Raw genomic sequence first — 22394 nt, 5'->3', positions numbered from 1 at the left:
ACATTAGCTAACCCACACTTACATTAGCTGACTAACACACATTCTAGCTGTTCACTTCCACATAGCAGCAACAACAAATGCACTAATCAGGATACCTACAAAGCCAAAAAAATTGGCGAAACAACTGATCAATCAAGCACAATATGGCATTTCTTCGTGTCCAGCTCAGGCTTCGGCTCAGCAGGTTGGACCTTCAGTTTCCACAGATCAGCTACAACACTATCCACAGTTTGCTTCAACTCTTGCAATTCTTCCTTCAACTCGGCATAACAGTCAACTGATGTCTCCTTACCAGTCTGCAACTGGCGTTCCTTTGCTTCCAAGGCCTCAATCTGCAACTCAGAGCAGATGAAGCCACAAGTAGTATGATCACCCTGCACACAAAAACACATCAATCAGAGTAGCATCCAGAGAAATAGTGAGGTCAACAATGTCAAGAATCCTAACCTTAATGTTGTACGGTCACGTGAGAAACCACTGATCCTTTGTCGTCGGCTGCTTGCTCTGGATCCGGACCAAAGGAACATGGCAATAAGGGCACTCCCTTCTGCCGCTGGCCGTCGCGCTCGAGCCTGTCCAAGGTACCTTCATCGGGCTTCCAGTCCACTGCCCGGCCATGGCTTCAAAAGCTCGGCGCAGCCATGGAGTAGAGCCTACAGACCAAGAGATGGGGCCACGGGATTCGGGATCCAGGAGGACAGCTCGGGCGCGGGCGGCAGTGGAGTTAGGCGGCGGCGGCAGTTGACTTGGGCTCGGGGGCGGGCTCCAGGATGCCGATGGCTAGGGTTAGGGTTCTGCCACCGTCGCTGCGTCGAGAGGACGAGAGAGTGAGAAACATAGTGAGCGCGAGGAGGAGAACAGACTGAGAGATGAGGCTACGGGCGCAGGGCTCTTTCAACTTTGGGACGGGGGCAAATACATCCATACAGAAAAGTGAACAGTACGCATACGCCTGCCAGTGGGCCCAAGTAGCCGGAAGACGTAAAAAATGGAAAAACTCAGTGAAACATTGAATTATAATAGTAAATCTCAAAATAAGTGAATTTTAATGGTATATGTCAAAGTTCTTATAATTGTAATGGTATCCGTCCAAATAACCCAGTCTCTAATCCCTAGCCGGCTCCGCTTGGCCGACCCCGCGATGGCGTCGGCGCCACGCCAGAGTGCCAGAGCCCGCCGTCCTCTCCCACAGCCGGCCGACGGTGCGTTGGCATCGACGTCGGCGCGACGCCGGACCGCCAAAGCCCGCCGTCCTCCTCCATGTCTAGCCGACAGCGCTGATGGCATCGATGTCGGTGCGATGCCGGACCGCCAGAGCCCGCCGTCCTCCTCCACGTCTGACCGACAGCGCGATGGCATCGACGTCGGCGCGACGCCGGACCGGCATCGACGTTGGCGCGATGCCGGACCGCCAGAACCCGCTGTCCTCCTCCATGTCTGGCCGACAACGCGATGGCATCAACGTCGGCGCGACACCGAACCGCTAGAGCCCGCCGTCCTCTCCCACTGGCGGCAGACCGCGCGACGGCGTAGATGTCGGCGCATGCGCGAGCGCGATGGCGGTCCGCTAGAGGCCCGGCGGCGCTGACCGGCCTCCCTGACGAGATCTGGGAGGACATCTTCCTACGCCTCGACGCCGCGGCCGACCCCGCGCGCGCCGCCGCCGCCTGCTCTTCCTTCCGCCGCATCATCTCCGAGCACCGGTTCCTCCGCCGCTTCCGGTCCCTCTGCTCCCCTGCAGTCCTCGGGTTCACCGACGGAGACCTATATGCCCCCGTCGATACGCCCCACCGCTTAGCCCCAGAAGCGCGCGCGCTCGAGCAAGCCGCCGACTTCATGTTCTCCTTCCTCCCCGACGCCGACGGGGGTTGCTTTCGCCACGCCCGCGATGGTCACGTCCTCCTCGCCCGGCGCATCTCCCCCGAATCTGACTTCTATGATTTTGTAGTCTGCGACCCCCTGTATCGCCGGTATGTCAAGATTCCCCGGATACCCGATGACCTACTGGCCTCGGCCGCATACAATGGTATGTTGCACCATGTGTTCCCCATTCTGGCTCTAGGCGGTGAGAATGACGAGGAGGAATCGTTTAGAGTTATCTGCACTGTGCAGCTCCATGGCAAGGTCGTGGTTTTCATCTTCTCTTCCTGCAACCATACGCGGTGAGGTATTGTTAGCACGATTTCTTTGCCTCGTTATGGACGTGTTGGAATGCCTGACTATGCGCACGGCTGCGTGCACTGGTTGTTGGATTTCACGGTCTATTCGCTAATGCTTGATACAAGTGAGATGGAATTCTCCATCCTTGAGCTCTTGCCGCCCCCCTATTCTGAGTCAAAGCGTGCCATCGTCGAGGCAGGGGAAGGCAGACTCGGGTTGTTAACTATTGGTGGTGACACAGTTGACCTGTATTGCAAGAATTGGCAAAACAATGGTGTTGCCGCACAAGAGTGGCAACATGACAAGTTGATTCCTTTACCCGAACACTATAGGATCGACTATCATTGGTGCATTGTGGGCACAGCAGGGTGTTACGTAGGTCTACTAGCGCATCTCGGAATGCATTTCAAGTATTTTGTACTGGACATCAAGACATTTCTTCTTGAGGAGCTCTGCACCTTGAAGAACGGTGTAATGTTCTTTGGTTTTCCTTATGCAAGATTTCCACCACCGTTGGCACTGCCAAGCATATGAAATGGTAAGAACTGTCTTTCATGTTTCTTCAGCTGTAGGGAACTATATTGTATTTGTGGTTTGCTACATCCTACTTGTTACCAAAGTGCACTAGCTGCTGGCATATCCAAATTTTCTCGCATCCTCAATGTCCATTGTCACCATGGAGCCCTTGTAGTCTATGTGATCCTTTGGCGTTTTGGATTTTTTTTCTATCAATCCATATGTAGTTTATAATATTATGCTGAAAAGTACCATTATAGTTATTCCTCTAATCAATAAAAGTGTTAAATGACAGACATTGGCATCACATTATCACAATGTCTCACATAACACGCTGAGTGAGTGTTATTAATTTGGCAAGATAGCTTGCCAAAAATAGAACATATGCTACAAGAATTCAGAATTTGTGATGGCTATGACATGATTGTAGGAGTCTATGTATAGGAGTTACTGAATAAGTCACTAATCAATCCTTATCTTAACTTGTAGGAAATTGAGTAATGCATTATCTGATGTGCAATTTATAGAGATTAGAAATAACGGTCACTGTTTCATAATTGACAGTTGAATGCAAAATCAGTATGTAGTCAATGGACTAATAATAGGTTGGTTTAGTTTACATCCTCATGTAAATTTGATAGCTTTCTTATAATCTCATGCTGGAAGGTAATAAATCAGGCCATAGGGTTCTTTTTGTTTGTGGGCTTCTCGGGTCTTAAAAGGTGTTTCATGCTAATCTACTACAAAGCTGATATTGCCTGTTTTGGTTTGGTTTGTGGCCGTATTGCTCAATGCTCAGTGAGCAATCAGCCATCAATTTATTGTTTTTGCTTGTTTGTGCAGCTTCTAAAGAAAAACTGGAGTTATTGATGTGGAAACCATTTTTTGAATGCAACGTTACCTGTAATTATATGGTGACATAAAGGAGCCGCTATAGGTGGCCTGTGGTATAGTGTTAGCGGAGTTACCTAGGCAAACTTGTTATTTTTAGTATCTTGCAAGTGATTGGGGCGGTGTGAACCCTGTGTGGCCCATGTCTAGTTGGCAGGCACAGGTTGCCTAGGCAAACTTGTTTCATATCATGTTCTTTTTACTACCGAGACACTAACCTTGTTCAATACAACATTGCTGATGAGGGAGCATATGATTAATCCATTTCATCCAACAACAATTAGCTTTTTTTTATGCAATACATGTTCAACTTGTGGTTGAGCAAGTGTTTTGGCATTGGGGTTGTCAGAACTATTTAAAATTGAAAACCATAATATGGTGCCAATATATAAAAAAATATATACTTTGGTGGAAACTCTGTAATACTGCAGTGAAAAAATATTATATTTTATTGAACATCATGCTATTTGAACTAGAATTGAAGATAAGCTTTATAGATGATAAATTGACACTACAGTGTCTTACTCTATCCAGGGTGAATGCTAGTTGGTATAGGATAATGCTATTGGATCAAATTATGTTATTTTATGGATCTTGCAAGTGATTGGGATGTTCTGTGAACCCAGTGTAGCCCATGTACAGTCTGGCAAGCCCCCAGGGTGCCTTCTACCAGGCAAAATTCCTTTTATTACATTTCTGTGAACAATCAATATGTTGCCAAAAATGTTCATGTTTCTTTCATCATGGTAATATGTCTTAGGAGAAAAGTTTACACAAATATTCTTTATATCTGTGGAAAGGCTTCCTCAAATGTTCAGCACATAATCAGGATGTTGCTGGCAATGGCCAGTCCAACATTTTGTACCATGTGATCATGCAACAGTTAGCTTTAACTTTTCCCAACGCAATATTTGTATACAATATGACACTTGCACAACACTTATGTTTTAAATTTCTATTATCAACCAAAGTTCAATTGGAAAGTCAGAAACTAATTTAAGATTAACTAGAACATGCCCTCTCTTCTCCTACATCTTCTTTCATGCAATTTCACTTGACATGGTTGATAGCTGTTTGCAGATGATGAAGAGGCACAAGATTGAGCGGGACCTGAGCATCGGCGAGGAAGTCGGATGGCCAAAGAACCAGCAGGTGGATGAACAAGAAGTTTGGAATGATCGACGGGTTATCCAACATCATGTCGTTTGGCAGCATGGCCATGCACTCCTAGCTAGCAAGCTCTAGCTGTGAAAGGGAGTCAAGACAGCCAAGACGACCCCTTTCTCCGCCTTGTGAATCTTATCATGATGTGAGATTGGTGTACGTCATGTTATGAGATTGCTAGACTAAATTGTACAATTGCGTTATTGGCTTCAACGAAGAATAAATCTACTATGGCCCACAATTCCCACTTGTCTCTACCTTCTTTGATGCAGCGAAGGCCATTTCCTTGTAGCATATGAACAGACTAAGAACTGACCCAAAACCCTGCCATTCACGAGCTCATCCATTAGTGTGACTGATTGCATCACGAAACGGTCCAGGACCCGAACAGTCCATTGGTCAGATATATAAGCTAGCTTCGGCGAGTATCTGGACACGGTTGGCTTGGCAGAGGAGCGGGGTCGTGGGGATGAGCAGCAGGCCGCGCGCGGCGCGCGACACACCACCAGCATGTGGGAGAGAGGGCAAGATAAGACGATGCTCGCGCCACGCATAAGAGGCGGGCAGGCAATGGGAGAAACAGCGGCAAGCCGGCAATGGGCCTTCGTCCGCGTTTCGCGGCACACGCGTGTTCTCGGGAGCGCACCACGGTCCACCAGGAGTCGCCGTCGTCGCCGGGCCAGGCGCTGGCTGCATGCTTGCACTGGAGTTTTTGCGGGGGCAAGACGGCAACTCGTGGCGGCGCTCGGCTGGCTCGCACTCGCAACGCGCTGGCTTTTCTCTATCCACCAGCCTGCGTGGGGCGTGTGCAATTGGCCCCGTTCGCTGATCTGAATCTTGGCTGAAAAACACTGTTCTGGCTGAATTGTGAGAGAAAAATACTGTTCCGGCTGAAAAAATAAGTCGAACAAGCCGAATATGAAGTAAGCCGAACAAGGCCAGTGACGTGTCCGGCACTCCGGCTCCAACGTTGATGGTTCATGTTGTACTTTTGCTCTTTGTAGGGCAAGCCCAACCATAATGTCATGTATTCGTATGCAAATGCTAAGCTCCATGCACAAGCTTTTGAATGGATCAAATCAAGCGCATCAATTTGTATAGAAGGAAGGTGATCGATTTGGGAAGAGATGGTGGTCGACAGTTCTGGATGAAGATCAGTCAGAGGTAAGATTGACCAATTTTAAAACCATTACTTCTAGGTAAAAAATAACGCAATGGAATTTAATGAATGTAAAAATTAAAATCAATGGCAACGGAAAAAACATATATTTTTCAGCGATATAGTAGGGATGGTTATATATTCGGATGGCATATAAGAAATTTTCTTTATAAAAAATGCTTATGTATTTTATGTATTGTAACTGTAATTACCAACATATAAGCAGCTACCACAGCCAGTATGTTTCCTGTAACAATCATGTTTTTTTTTTCACGAACAACATTTCCATTTCTTGATTTGACTATCTCCCGCTCCATTAACTCTCCATCTATTCACAGCAACAAAATCCCCGCGGCAACGCGCGGGGTATCATCTAGTTGTAGTTAAAAAGGAAATCCAATGTGTTGCATGCTGCTCTCAAACTAGTTATTCATAATTGGAATAATCGAGCCACGTCATTGGTATCTATCGATCTTTCTTTACATGGAGGAGCGAGACTCGTTAGCAAGTGTATGGCCCTATGGAACAAAGGATTTACGAAATATAGAAATAGGAAAAATATAAGAATAAAATTGCCTTGCACATTAAATCCTATAGAATTTCAGAATGCCTTCGGAAGCAATGTAGAAAAAGCATAGCAAACAAAACAGAACATGCCTTTGGAAGCAATTTAGAAATTTGGAAGTAATGTAGGAGAAACATAGGAAACAAATAATGATGTTGTAGATCATGTTTAATTTCCTCCAAAAAATCGTTTAGAATGATCCAATTCATAGGAATTTTAAATAATTATCGAGGAACATTCCTTTGTTTCAAAAAGTATCATAGGAAATTTTCTATAGAAGTTGAATCCTTCAAAATTTGTGTTCCTCTATTTCAAATGGGGCCTACACCGGCGAGCCACGGATGTGGTAGAGGGTACACATATTAGAATGCGAATGTATGTGTACCATATAAATGGATTGCATGTGCGTAAAAGGTGAATATACAAAACAACTCCGTTGATTAAATGTCAAATCCTTCGGCCCTTTCTTCTTTCTCAACTTAAAAGCTCTTGCTTAAACTAATTGGGAGTCCTCCATTTCTCTTAAAGTTGGAAGTAATCATCTCTTTTTCATTCATGTCCCGAAACTTTGCAAGGATAGAATGTTTTTCCTTTTTGATTGAGCAATCTCCAATCACCTTAACCAAAGTAGGATAGGCCAGTGGACAGAATCGCTTCACCAGCAACCACAATATATATATGGACCAGAAGTCCATATACATGGGACCGGTATCAGTAGGCTATATGTATTTCGTTTCCCACAATGTTGGGCCAGAGCTAGAGAATAAAATACCCCAATCTCCTCAACCGTCTCACCCATTTCTTCTCCACCATGACTCCTCTCGATCCTCCCTCGACGCCGACGCCTTTGTGCATTCATCTCTTGACACCGCCACCTGCGCTCGCCCCTCAGTCTAGATCGAGCAGCCTTTGCTTCGAATCAGTCTTCCCTTTCTCGGATTGGCTTTCTCTTTCCCGGATCGGGGTCGAGCCTCTCCCCCGCTACACCCTCTTCGTAGCCAGATTCAGTGAGCCCCTAAATCCTCATCCCTCCTCCTTGCCTGAACCGACGGCAGGTGGACGACCATGTCCCGGGAGTTGACCTCACCTGCTGCGTAGATAGTCATACTAGCGACCGCACATGCCTCGTGGATCTCTGACGGCGCGTGGATGGCTGGCCACCAAGTCTACGATCTTGCAAGTCCTTGCCGGGCCACGTGGATGGCCAGGCCAGCCTCACAAGTCGCACGAATGGCGGAGGCTGTCCCCTCACGAACGGGCGAGGTGGTAACTGCTAACCTGACGGGCGATAGCTGCTGGGCAGGATTAAAGCTAGGATAATCAATTTTTTTGCGCTAAGAAACTGTAGAGGCTAATAGCTCGAGATATCTGTAGATAGCCGCTAAATGGGCCATATTTTCGCAGCAGCTAAAATCTTACCGGGCCAAGAAAGTCCGCCAGTGGCCCAACTAATACGTCCCAACCCACCCCCAAGGCCCCAAGGTAACCCTGTATCCAGTCTTCCACTCGTCTCTCTCGGCCTCTTCCTGATCAACTACGGCGGTGGATCCCTCAAAAAAAAAAAAAAAACTACGGCGGCGGCGGCAGCTTCCGGTCCCCGGAGCCCCGAGCCGCCGGCGGACCGAGCTCCCAGAGGCCCCAAGCGGTGGCGGTGCTGCTGCAGGCTACAGCCCGAGCGGCGGCAGAGGCTAGCAGCGACGCGGTCCCCGGAGCCCCCACGCGATGGCGACGGCGGCGGCGGTTCTGCTGCAGTCCTGTAGCTATAGTTAGAATTGCTTGTTAGTACTAGCTGTTAGTTTTAGCAAGCTGTACTTGAGGTACAATTCTTCTTTGAGGAATTATCTTATTGCAGCCTTATGCCTAAAAATATGTATGAATAATATTAGTACTACTGAAAGCTTATGATTTTGGTAAATTCAAATTTGCTATGAGATGTTACTTGTATTTTTTGGTTTACCTGAGAGCTTTCTAGCTTACTAGTTTGCCTAAATTTTTTTGACCAGCAGCATATTTGCATATGCCCACTGCCCCAGCCTGTGTTAGAGTATATTTTCGAAAGAGTTAAATCCACCTTAGATCCATTAATTTTTGGTTATGTGTCATCTAGGTCCATCAACTTTCAAACTGTATTTTTGGGTCCATTAATTTTTCGTGGTGTGTCATCCAAGCCCATCAACTTTTAAACTGTATTTTTAGGTCCATTAATTTTTAGTGGTGTGTCATCCAGGTCCATCAACTTTTAAATTGCATTTTTAGGTCCCTAAATTTTTTAACTGGTTCATTGTAGGTCCATATCCCTTCGTTTAGCGAATAGATCTTACATGGCATGTCAAAAAACAGCCACCGTGGAGTACAGGATGAGATCACTATCCAGAGATAATCTTCAATACAAAAAACCTGATGGGATCACTATCTGGGATTTGCCGAGCGTCGGCTCGACGGTGAATAAACTCCACGATAAAATCCAGTCTAATCTATCCGGTACAAGGCCGAAGGCCATAGGTAAAGGCACGCATGCCACCTCACCCAAACAAAACTCGGACTCCACCAGCTCAACTAGGACTGATTGACCCTGAGTCCTTGATTCGGCTAACATGCACGACATGTCCAAACGCAGCCACCAATTTGATTCATATACACATGTGCACGCAAGCACTAAAAGCTAGATGCTAGATAAAAGATCGTGTATCACAACTGGATATGACACTAATGCATGAAAATAATAAAATACTACAGCAAGGATGCTAATCACGTTGGGAAAATTCCATCGATGATCTCCACCTTTTTAGAATTAGTACTGATGTATTTTGTTGCTTTATTTTCTCCTCATTTCCACGTAATAATAAGGCACCTCTATAAAATATCTTTGATGACAGTCTAACAGTTGTAAATTTCTCCATGTCTACAATATATTTATCCTTAAAAATAATAGTCCCAAATTTAAGACCAGAGAGTATTAACAAATTACCAGCTGCTACATTTGAATTATTGCTAGACAAGTCTCCATGAACATCTTGAGGAGTTATGGACTCATCACCTACTCCACGGTGACTGCTTATTTGGCGTGCCATGTCAGATCTATTTGCTAAACGAAGGGGTATAGACCTACGGTGCCAGTAAAAAAGTTTAGGGATCCAAAAATGCAATTTGAAAGTTGATGGACCTGTATGACACACCACCAAAAGTTAATGGACCAAAAAATGCAGTTTGAAAGTTGATGGACCTAGATGACACACCACTAAAAGTTAATTGATACAAAAATACAGTTTGAAAGTTGATGGACCTAAATGACACACCACCAAAAATTAATGGACCTACGATACATTTAACTCTTGATAATATAATATTGTTTGGATCTATCAACTGTCAGCATGAATCCTTTTATAAATTGGGTAAATAATCTGTCCATTGATCTTTTGATAGTGATCTCTTTGTGTGTCTGTTTTTTTTGGTTGCCTGTGTTAGTACAGACCAACTGATAAACTGAAGATACTCTGCTTTTATGTATGATTTAGCTAAATTTTTAGGGACAATAGAATCGTAGACACCTGTGTTAGTATAGACCAACCGATAAACTGAAGATACTCTGCTTTTATGTATGATTTGGCTAAATTTTTAGGGACTATAGAATCGTAGACATGTTTGCTGTTTTTGTCTTTTAATAACTTCATTGCTTCAAGAATTTTATTGGTATACGAGAATACAAAACCCCATTGACCTTGTTTGAGTATGAGTTTGGTTCTTTTCAAACACTACAGGGGGAGTGTAGTTTCTTTTCATTTGTGACTGGTTTGAATTTGTGTGGAGGAACTGCTTCAATATGCTTCTGTTTTCTAATAGTTTTAGCATTCAACTGAAAAGTGATAGCCTGTGTTGTTCTTCATGTGCAAATTCAACCGGAATGCCCTTTGCCACTAAATTAGTTTTTTTTCCATTTCACTTAGATATTTTAGGGACCCTGTTAATTGATTGGAAAATTGATGAAAGTTTCTATGCTGAGATTTAGGTTGCTCATGGACGAAACAATAAGAGAGTAGCGATTTGGGGATATCAGAGAAATTTCTTTGTAGGTAGGATGCATAAGAAAGTGCAAAGCCTTCGTGTAAAGGTGCCTTTGGTGATCTGGTTAGGTGGTTGCTGCTTCTTTCTTTTGTCAGGCCTCTCGCTGTTCATGACCGTGTCCAGAGACAGGATTCTTTGCATCCTTTTGTAAGAACTATGTGTTTGTTTTGTTCTTTGTACATCCTTGCATCTTAATACTAGTACAAGACTGAATAAAAAAAGAGTTAAATGCACCATAGGTTCATTAACTTTTGGTGATGTCATCCAGGTCTATTAACTTTCAAACTGCATTTTTGGGTCCATTAATTTTTGGTGGTGTGTCATTTAGGTCCATCAAACTTTTAAACTGCATTTTTTGGTTCATTAACTATTGGTGGTGTGTCATCCAGGTCTATCTTCTTTTAAATTATATTTTTAGGTCCCTAAACTTTTTAATTGGTTCACCGTAGGTCCATATCCCTTCGTTTAGCGAATAAATCTGACATGGAACGCCAAAAAAACAGCCACTATGGAGTACAGGACGAGATCACAATCCGGAGATAATCTTCAATACGAAGGACCTGATGGGATCATCATCTGGGGTTTCTCGAGCGACGGCTCGACGGTGAATAAACTCCATAATAAAATCCAGTCTAATTTACCCGGTACAAGGCCGAAGGCCATAGGTATAGGCACGCAGGCCACCTGACCCAAACAAAACTCGGACTCCACCAGCTCAACTAGGACCGATTGACCCTGAGTCCTTGATTCGGCTAACATGCACGACACGTCCAAACGCAGCCACCAATTTGATTCATGCACACAGGTGCACGCAGGCACTAAAAGCTAGATGCTAGATAAAAGATCGTGTATCACAAGTGGATAGAAAACTAATGCATGAAAATACACGTTGGGAAAATTCCATTGATGATCTCCACCTCTTTAGAATTAGTACTGATGTATTTTGTTGGCTTCATTTTCTCCTCCTTTCCACGCAATAATAAGACACCTCTATAAAATATCTTTGATGATAGTCCAACAGTTGTAAATTTCTCCATGTCCACAATATATTTATCCTTAAAAATAATAGTCCCAAATTTAAGACTAGAGGGTATTAACGAATTACCAGCTGCTATATTTGAATTATTGCTAGACAAGTCTCCATGAACATCTTGAGGAGCTATGGACTCATCACATACTCTACGGTGGCTGCTTATTTGGCGTGTCATGTTAGATCTATTCACTAAACAAAGGGGTATGGACCTATGGTGAACCAGTTAAAAAGTTTGGGTACTAAAAAATGCAATTTGAAAGTTGATGGACCTGTATGACACACCACCAAAAATTAATGGACCCAAAAATGCAGTTTGAAAGTTGATGGACTTGGATGACACACCACCAAAAGTTAATGGACCAAAAAATATAGTTTGAAAGTTGATAGATCTAGATGACACATCACCAAAAGTTAATGGACCTACGGTGCATTTAACTCAACAATTTTTTTATGACTTTTCAGATCGAGTAGATTTTAGTGTTTTTACAAAGGCCTGTTTGGTTGGCTTTTAATTTTTATCCAACCAAAATCTAGGCAAGCCAAAATCTTTAGTTATGAGTTGGTTCATTGCCAAAGATATAGCACACCATTGTTTATGGCCAAAATTTTGGCAAGTCTCTAGAAACTTTTTAAATTGCAGAAGAGAGAAAATGTGCTTTCTACTATTGGCACTTAACCAAATGTACACCTATATTTTTTACTAACTTTGTCATGCTCTGATTCTGGCAAGTCTAAGTTTTGACTTGCTATGACTTTGGTTGGCAAGAATTGGAAGCCAACCAAGTATGCCCTAAATGCATACTTTTTGAGAAAAAAAATCTGGATAATTTTTGCAATTTCTGTATTTTTTTATAACACCTAATTGACCCTAAACTATCGCGAAAGTTCGATCTCGTGGTCAAATCCACGGTTAAAATTACCCATTATGATAAATCAACCGGTTTTAAAAATTGAAGGAGTACAAAAATCTGGTTTTTTCATTGAGGGAGCCAAATCCGGCTTTCGTAATAGTTGACGAGGTCAGATCAACTTTTTTTCTTTTTTTTCCCTTTTTCTTTTGCCTTTAGGTATGGGTATTCCAGCATTGTTTTAACATTTCTCCTATACTTCAGGTGCCTCAGTGTCTGGATTTTAAGATAATTTTAGGTAACATTCCTGTACAATTAACTAGTACAAGTAAATTGTTATTTTTATTAATTGTTATTTATTTTTTATCGTAATATATCGACTTTTTGTCCTTGTCTGACTATATAAACAATTGTTAATTGTTAATTGTCTTTGTACCAACGTAGATAAAATTTTGACGGCTTTATGGTTTTGTCTAACGTTTTTTTTCTCAAAAACAAAAATTGCAGATTATGCCTACATAAACTGCAACGAACTAAAGCTACAATTTTAGTATACAATATATGCAATAAAAGTGTAGAAAAAACCTAAAATTCATGCACCTAATTTTTAGCAAGTCCCTTGTTTTAAACGTACACCATACATGGCCCCATCCACCATGACACTTCAAATGTAACACATCCGAAAGAAACCATGTGATCAATTGTGTAAATCGTAAAGAAATAAATACATACTCCATTCGTCGCTAATTAAGTGCAGCTATGGTATTTGTGCTGGTCAAACTTTCTTAGGTTTGACTAGGTTTGTAAAAAATATTAATAATATTTGTATCTTCAAATAAGTATATTATGAAAATAGATTCCAGGACACTTAAAGTGATCTTCCTTTGCTGCTGGACACCAAAAATAGTGAGATTTGCTGGAGGATACTTTGGTTCTTGTCAAATTTACCGGTGGACACCGTGTCTAATAAAATATTCATTTATGGCTTTCGAGGAGAGAGAAGCACGGTAAAATATTATTTTTGCCCCTTTCTCTTTCTTCTTCCCCTCTCCCTTTCTCCCTGCCGGTCCTTTCTCCTTCTCCCTGTGCCTCGCCGGTCCTTCTCCTTCTCCCAGCCGACGGCGGCCTTGTTCCTGTCACAGTCGCGGGCCACGAGATCTCCTTGCCTTCTCTCAAAGGTCGCCTTCAACCAGCCGAGCTGCGTTTGTGCCTTGGCTGGTGTAGCTTATGTCGTGTGTGTGTTGTGTTTGGGGGTGTTTGTAAGTCTGGGTTCTTGTATCCTCTTTTCTTCTTAATACAATGAGACGCAGATCTCCTGCGTTCTTTCGAAAAAGGAGGAGACGGCGGCCAGCCAAGCGAGGCCGGTGGTGGCGGTCGGTGGCCGGTGGTAGCCCACGCGCTCCTACCCGAGCTCGATCGGTGAGCGGAGGGAGAAGAATGGAGAGTGAGGAAGAAGAAAGAGGTAGGGGCAAAAAGGATATTTCACCACACTTCTCTCTCCTCAAAAGCTAGAAATGAATATTTTATTAGGCACGGTGTCCACCAGCGAATTTGACAAGAACCAAAGTGCCCCTAGCAAATCTCACTATTTTCGGTGTCCATCAGCAAAGGAAGACCACTTTCAGTGTCCTAAACCAAATTTTGCCTATAAATATTATTTAATGTTGTTGTAAACATTTTTTTTTGCGGGGTAAAAGCTAGCTTTATTAACTAGACGAAAGGTTACGATCAGTTTTGATGAGGTCAGCAACGCACGCAGGCACTTGCCCCCACCAAGTCGCAGTATGAGTATTACGTCTAGCTAAATGAGCCAATTCATGGGCCACCTTGTTGCCTCCTCGCTTTACCTTCTGGATCTTGCATTCTACCAGCATCTGCAAGTATTCCTTAGCCTCCATGATAGTGCTTCTAATTTCCGACCTATCAACACCATGCATAGTCATAGCCTTTACAATCCTCGCACTATCCGACTCCACAATAACCGGCCCCGGACACCATTGTGAAGCTAGGCAGAGACCCTCCGCACAGGCCATTGCCTCGGCTGCGTCCGCTGACAAGCAACGGAAGAGGACCCTCCATGCAGTCAAGATCACCTCACCAAGAAGGTTCCTCGTGCCCTACTACAAAAAGAATTTATAGCAACGTCTCTTTTTTTAGGGCGACTTTATATTTAGCCGTCTCTATAAATAATTCCCAAACTAACCGTCCCTACAAATATATTTGTAGGGGCTGCTGGTGTTATCTGCCGCCCATACAAATGGCTCTATTTGTAGGGGCGACTCTATATCCAGCCGTCCCTACAAATCCAGCCGCCCCCTGTAAATAGACGCTGAATAATAAAAATTAAGCACTAAAGTTTGATTTTTTCAAACGACCTCGGATAGAGAAATGACCTAAATAAAAGTTGTTGATCTTGAAAAGTTATAAAACTTTGTTGTTTACAACTTTTTCATTTGAAATCACTTGCTATTTCAAAATACTGTTTGAAATTCAACTTTTAAATTATTGAAGAAGTCTGATTTCTTTTTTTAATATCTGACTAAAACTTGTAACTAGTTTTTCTTCCTCGTACTAGCTTCAAATTTGATGATTTTTTTCTTAACATTTTCTAAAATCATGCTCTATCAATTTATTGTGTTCTTACAGCTATTATTTTGATCATCTTTTTATGTGACTTTATTTGAACAATTCAAAATTTGAATTTTAAAAAATGACAACTTCAAATAATATTTTGAAATAGTAAATGATTTTCGCTAAAAACGTCATGAATATAAAAGTTGTAGAACTCATCAAGATCTATAACTTTTATTTTAGTCATTTCTTCATCCGATAAAGTGGTAGTAAATATTGTTCACAAATTAACATATCTCTTATATAGTTTTATAAACTATACGAGAGATTTATGGATTTGTGAACAATGTATACTACCATTTTATTGGATAAAAAAATGATCAAAATAAAAGTTGTAGACCTTCATGAGTTCTACAACTTTGTTGTTGATGGCTTTTTCAGTTGAAATCTTTTGCTGTTTCAAAATCTTGTTTAAAGTTGTCATTTTTTGAAATCCAAAAATTGAAATGTTCAAACAAAGTCATATGAAAAGATTGCTAAAATAAAAGTTGTAGATCTCGAAAAGTTATAGAACTTTTTAATTTATAACTTTTTCATTTGAAATCATTTTGTCAAGGAAAACTATATTTGAATTTCTCAAATTTAAAATTTAAATTTTTCAAACGACCTAGGATGGAGAAACAACCAAAATAAAAGTTGTAGATCTCAAAAAGTTATGCAAACTTGTAGTTGATAATTTTTTCTTTTGAATTCGTTTAGAATCCCAAACACTCATTTTAAGTTGGGTTTAGCAAAATATGAGTAGAAAGAATATCTAAATTATATAAAAATGAGTATTTGGTGGATTGGTTAGATGTGGTATCGCGCGAGCCTGGGGTCCTCGGTTCGAGCCCCGTCGGCAACGAAGCTCGTGATTTTCGTGCGAAAAAAAAGTGTCTTGCAACTTTAAAAAATATTTTTTGATCTTTTTCGTGATTTCTGAAAAATAGATTTGTAGATGCGGCTCTATATATCCAACCGCCCCCTACAAATCGTGAGCCGCCCCTGCAACAAAGGCCGGCTGTAGTAGTGATGATCACGCCTATCCCAGCCTCTCCGGTCTGCTCGAAACGAACCATCAACATTCAGTTTCGTCCATCCCTCTGGCGGCGGCTCCCAGCGTGGTTGCATTAATAGGCCAGCATCCGGGGTCTTACACGGCTCCCAGATCTTCGCTTTCCCTTTGTTATCCGCCTGCTGAGCTTTGTGATCAACCTGTAACAAAGATTCTCGATAATTAAGCAGGAAAAGAACAGAGTCAGCTAGTTTCGTGTTTCCAGAATTGTGTGTTAAGTTAGTATGGACTGTCCAAGCTTGCCAAAAGGTTAAGATCAACAGCTCTCCTTCTTCTTTAGTGCAGCGATTCAGCAAGAGGAGCCAGTCCGGCCCTGTTCTATCCAGGAGTTGATCATCAAGCAGTGGCCAATGCTCACTCATGGCCGATCTCAAGTTCCTGGCCTGCGGACATTCTACCACTGCATGAAAACTGTCCTCCACCTCACTACCACAAAGAACACAGCTAGCATCCGTTTCCAACCTGCGTAGTATATGTTTATTTTTCTTTGTTGGTAGGATATCTCTACTGAGCTTCCAAGCAAACATTCGTACTTTTGGAGGAATATTCAACGACCAAAGTCCCTTCCGAAGAGAACGATCACCTGCTGGAGCACAACTCGAAGCTGTGGACTGCGGGGCGTTCAGGATGTCCAACCCGAGTTTATAGGCGCTTCTGACAGAAAATACCGGTGTTTTCCATGTGCCATGCCAGCACGTCCTCTGTCCTTCTTTCAGAGAGTTTAATTTTTGCGATTGCTTCAGCGTCCGCAGCGTTGAAGATCGCTCTAATCCTGTGATAATCCCAATCGTTGCCCTCTGAATTCAGCAAATCGGCTACCCAAATGCAATCTGCATGGCCCTCGGCTTGTAGCAGTCCGGCAAGAGAACTGCCTTGGATCCATGGGTCACGCCAAATCCGAACGCTAGCACCATCTCCAATTCTCCAGACCAACCCTTTTTTGAGGAGTTCAAGGCCATGCATGATGGCTTTCCAGGTCTGTGACGAGTTTGCTAGGGGAACAGCGTCCACCAGTAAACTTCTTGGAAAATACCGCGCTTTCAAGAGTCTAGCACATAGGCTGTCGGGGTTTTCAAGGAGCCGCCAAGCCTGGTTAAAAATCCTCAGATCCTTAAAGCCCAATCCGCCTTGATTCTTCCGCTTAGTCAGCTCCGTCCAGGCTATCCAAGCAGTCCTTCGCCGTCCCTTCTCCGCGCCCCACCAGAAGTCCCTAATGATGGACGTCACGTTGTCACATAAAAGCAAGGGCAGCTTGAAGACACTCATAATATACGTTGGCAGCGCCTGAGCCACTGCCTTAATCAGCACGTCTTTCGCCGCGGCCGACATATATTTCTCTGTGAAGTCATTCATGCGCTTTGTCAGCCTCTCCTTTAGGGGCTGGAAACGCTCGCCTTTCATCCTTTCCTGCCGGCGTGGGGAGGCCCAAATACTTGGCTTCAAATGCCGTTGATTGGACGCCAAGCAGGTTCTTCACTAGTACCTGTTGATCAGTTGGCTCATCGCCTTTAAACATTATCGAACATTTGGAAGGGTTAATCAGCTGTCCAGTACCCCTTTCGTATGTCTCAAGGACCTCCTTAACATGCTGTGCCTGATCCATATCTGCTTTGAAAAAGGAGTCTTTTACTTGTATGCCATTAAAAAGGATGGTCTAATCGTCTATGTCCCTAAAAAGTTCGATCTATCGTCAGTGTCCAAGCTCGAAAAACTTTTCTCTCTCACGCCATTCTGTCACTAACGGTGTGAAATGTGGGTGGCAAAGGACTTGAATGCCCCTGAAACTTTTGTTTCTCATGTGCCACTGCGTGCTGGGCGGCAACATTTGCTGCTTCCGATCACCGCGTGCAAGAAAGAAATTGCGCAGAGACGGAGGAGGTACCTGCTTCCGCCATGTTCCCGAAGAGGGTCCCTGCCAGCAGGTAGCAGCCCACGAGAAAGCACGCGAGGACCACGACTGTGACCGCTCCAATGGCTGCCAGAACGAACGACATGATGGATTGTGCCTTCCTCCCTGCGGTGCGGGCATTTCAGTTTTCAGTTGAAGATGTCAGCTACCTTATAAAATCAATCAGAGCAGGAGTTCTAGTGTCGAAATCGCAGTACGCTCGTGACATTATGTACCGAACGAGGTAGTAGTAGAGATGACTCACAGAGCGATGGCCCCTTGGGCTGAGCAAGGGCCATGGTCAGGTCGGCGAGCGTCTGCTCCAAGCCGTCGGTGTACGAGGAAGCGACGTCGCCGGCGTAGTACGCCAGGAGGCAGCCGTGGCTCCATACGCCCGCGCGGCGGGTGTCGTTGGCACAGCCCTCGCTGGCTGCCGCGACGGCGGCCCGGAGGCACGCGTGGCAGTCCGACGCGTCGGCGACGCCGCCGAAGCCGAACCCGAAGCAGAGGCCGAGGGCGTGAGCGCAGTCGCGCCCGGGGTCCGGCTGGGAGCGCAGCGCGGCGGAGGGGAGCACGGTGAGCAGCGGGGCGAGGCTGGCGCGGAACGCGGTGGCGTTGCCGTGGCGGACGCCGGCGGGGCGCAGCCGATCAGCGGAGCAAAGCAGCCGCCTCCTCCTCCCTGGTCGGAGCCGCCGGTACCGGAGCAGCCCGTCGGGACGAGGAGGAGGAGGAGGAGCATGACGAATGGTACCGTTGCCGCGGGGAGCGCCATGGCTGGGTGCCTGGGCGCGAGGCGAGCTGACCCTTTTGCGCCGCCCGGTGACGGTGGTCGGTGGCTTTGGGGTTTTTCGAGCTGGCGTGGGAGGGAGGGGGAAATGGGAGAGCTCTAGCAAGACGATCGGGCAGAGCGCGTACGCGGACGTGTCGGCTTCGCCTCGTCTTGCACCTGGCCTAGCCCGGAGACCCGGACGCGATGAGGCCTGGCCTACGCGACCGCGACGCACGGAATTATGGGAGCTCGAAATGGGTGTGGCAAAGGCACTGCTCACGGCTCGGGCCCTAGCCTTGTTCGGGCACTGCTCACGGCTCAAATGCTACACCAGAAAGCTCTAGCTGCATTAAGTGCCTGGAGACGAGATGCATGTAATTTTGATCAAACCAATTTCCAGATGGCATTACCAACCGGAGGACTCGAGCCTGGCACCGTACAGCATGCCGAAACCAGAGGTTCACACGAACTCCCGGAGCTTCTCCATGTTGTCCTCGTATCCATTGCTAGTGATGCGCAGGCCCGTCGCGAACATCCAGAGCTCCAGCCAGCGCCGGGCGAGCACGCACGACCGCACGGCGTCTCGCGCGGGAAGGAAACCGAGGATGTGTTGAAGGACACCGTCTGGCAAGGACTCTATGCTGTTGTCACTGCTCTCAATTGGCGCTTTCCTGCCCCTTTTCCCTCTTCTCCAAGGAGACATTCTATCGAACAGGCGGCAGGCGTCGGCGCTGTGGGACGAGATATAAAATTAAGGTGGATGGATGGGTATGTCGCCCACATCAAATTAGTCCAAACCTTGTTGGCGCCAAAAGCCATCAGGTTGCCGCCCAGCAGGCAGTGGCACATGAGAAACAAAAGTTCCAGGGGCATTCAAGTCCTTTGCCACCCATATTTCACACCGTTAGTGACAGAATGGCGTGAGAGAGAAAAGTTTTTCGAGCTTGAACACTGACGATAGATCGAACTTTTTAGGGACATAGACGATTAGACCATCTTTTTTAATGGCGTACAAATAAAAGACTCTTGAAAAAGAGCAACGTATCATCTGTGCAAATAATAAATGTGAAATACCAGGTGCTCATCTACAAATCTTCAGCTCAGCAAATTTAGTTGAACTCATCTATTAATCAATTTCGACAAACCGTCAGCAACAAAGAGAAATAAGTAGGGCGATAATGGATCACCTTGGCGTAGACCGCGGGTTGGAGTAAACGACTCTGACAAGACGCCGTAGAAGCGAACCTGGTAGCGCATCGATGACACACAGGTCATGACTTGGTGAACCCATGAACTCTGAAAGCCCAGCTTCAAAAGAACTCTGTTGAGGAAACTCCAGTCCACACTGTTGATAAGCAACTAGCTTACTAGTGTACACACTCACTCACTATAGTTAGAGGTAGAAGAACAGATTGAGAACAGCGCCCACACACTCAGCACAAGCAGTGCCGGCCCTAGGGGTAGGGCACGAGGTGCGACGGCCGAGGGCCCAAGCAGAGGAGGGCCTAAGCCCAGGTATACAAACCCCCATGTCGTATAGTCCATTAGGCATTGGCAAACTAATGAGAAGAGAGACATAGAACTGGCCAGGCGACCCAAAAAGAAAACATCGGCATTTCTTTCCTAGTTTTCTTTTCCCATAGCCCTCGGGTATACAGGAGGCGATGAGTCACTCTGCACACAGCACACTCTGATCGTGAGTTCGCGACGTGCGCCTTACACACGCGAAGCTGGTGAGCCGCGTCGCCGAGAAGAGCTAGACTACCGGAGACACGAATACGGCGCACGAGGACGGCGACCAGGCAGGGCTCCACGACGACATCTTAATTCTTGACTTCTTACGAATTGCGATCACCGATCAGTTGTTTAGGCCCAAGTTATTTTTTTTCTTTTTATTTTTAATCCAAATTAATTATTTGTATAGTATTTCAGACTTCTAGTACTTTGTACACATATAGTCATATTTTTCTTCTAATTTGGGTGTTAGAATTTTAGAATGTTATCTAAGAAACATTTATCATGGGTAAGAAAAGAAAACAAATATATTACTTTTTTAATCTACATTGTTCCTCGATAATTATCATACATCTACAAATATATTGCTTAATCTATATTGTTCCTCAATAATTATCAGACATGTTAAATTAAAAATATGTTATTGAATTTGTTTTCGTTTTGCAAGTAAAATTAGCGCCTATATATTATAAGATTTTATACATGGTCAAGAGGGGCCGTTGCGACGAGATCGCCAGATGGTCCTTAAAATTCTAGGACCGACACTGAGCACAAGCACCAGCATTAGCCGAAGCCTTGCCCTTTGGTTTGTGGCAACTGATTACATTGCCCTTTGAATAGAATATATACAACTTTAACTGTACCTCTACCAGGTACATAGTTGTTGGTCATCTACCTACTCCTGAGTACAAGAGTATACCAACTACCTACTCCTGAGTGCAAGAGTACACCAACTACCTACTCCTAAGGTACATGGTATACCAAATACTCCAAGCAGTACAAAGCTTACCTCAGCCCACTACCAAGACATGGCTGATGTAATAGCTACCAACCAATGTACTAGAGGTGGCCTATTACAATACTGCTATAGTTACAGGAATTGGTCGGCAGAGCCGATCAGTCCCCAACTCCCAACAGGAAGTGGTCGGCCGAGCCAACCAGTCTCCAACCAAGGAGAAATGGGGAGCAGCAGATTATGTCTAACAATTCTTCCCCAAATCCTGCTGCTAGCCCGATGCCTTGACCTCATCCATGTCAATCATCTTCCTCAGCTTCATGAACCGCAGGCGTCCGAGTGACTTGGTGAGGATGTCAGCGAGCTGTCTACCGGTCTTGACAAACTCGATGACGATCTGCCCTCCATCGATGCAGTCCCGGAGGAAGTGGAACTTGGTGTCGATGTGCTTGCTCCGGTCGTGGAGGACAGGGTTCTTGGCGAGGGCGATGGCGGGCTGGTTGTCCACCATCAGAGCTGGCGGGTGAGCTTCCTCGCCGGTCAGCTCGCCCAGTATCCGGCGTAGCCCAATAGCCTAGCACACCGCCATGGCCGCTGCGACGTACTTCGCCTCACATGTCGACAGCGCCATGATCTTTTGCTTCAGCGACTGCCAAGCAATGGGGGCCGCTCCAAAGAAGATGAGCATGCCAGAGGTGCTTCGTCGCCCATCAATGTCGTCCGCCATGTCCGCATCGCTGAAAACAGTGAGCTTCGGCTCACCTTCCTTTGCTTTGGGGGGTGCCTCACTGAACACCGTGAGCCGCAACCCTCCCTTCCCACCACTCTTGGGGAAGATGATCGCTTGATCGAGCGTCCCCTTGACGTAGTGCAGCATCCTTTTCACTGTCGACCAGTGATCTTCGCGTGGGTCCTCCATGAAACGGCTGATGTACCCAACTGCGAACGCAATGTCCAGTCGGGTATGAGTGAGGTAGCGCAGCCCGCTGATGATACTCCGGTAGCGCGTCGTGTCCACCTTCGTAGCAGTGCTGTGCTTGCTCAGCTTCAGCCGCTCCTCCATTGAAGTCGCGCACGGTTGCACTCTGCCATGACACCGCGCTCTAGTAGCTTCTCCATGTAGGCGCGCTGACCTAGGGAGATGCTCTGCTTCCCCTGCCTCACTTTGATGCCGAGGTAGTAGG

The 22394-nt window shown here is 45.2% G+C and overlaps 1 protein-coding gene and 1 pseudogene across 1 annotated transcript; one reads left to right on the top strand and one right to left on the bottom strand.

Annotated features, from left to right (window-relative positions):
* The first annotated feature begins 1141 nt into the window (after positions 1–1141).
* Positions 1142–4760, top strand: LOC136504169 (uncharacterized; annotated as a pseudogene).
* Positions 4761–21784: 17024 nt separating this feature from the next.
* Positions 21785–22273, bottom strand: LOC136503800 (secreted RxLR effector protein 161-like). The gene has a single exon (XM_066498764.1). It carries the CDS (start codon positions 22271–22273, stop codon positions 21785–21787), a length of 489 nt encoding a protein of 162 aa, XP_066354861.1.
* Positions 22274–22394: the final 121 nt, after the last annotated feature.

Source organism: Miscanthus floridulus, chromosome 14, assembly GCF_019320115.1.
Source record: "Miscanthus floridulus cultivar M001 chromosome 14, ASM1932011v1, whole genome shotgun sequence".
Lineage (NCBI taxonomy): Eukaryota > Viridiplantae > Streptophyta > Magnoliopsida > Poales > Poaceae > Miscanthus > Miscanthus floridulus.
This window is presented reverse-complemented; position numbering and strand designations above follow the sequence as displayed.

Coding starts and splice junctions, on each gene's coding strand:
- LOC136503800 (XM_066498764.1), bottom strand. CDS start 22,273: ATGGAGGAGCGGCTGAAGCTGAGCAAGCACAGCACTGCTACGAAGGTG.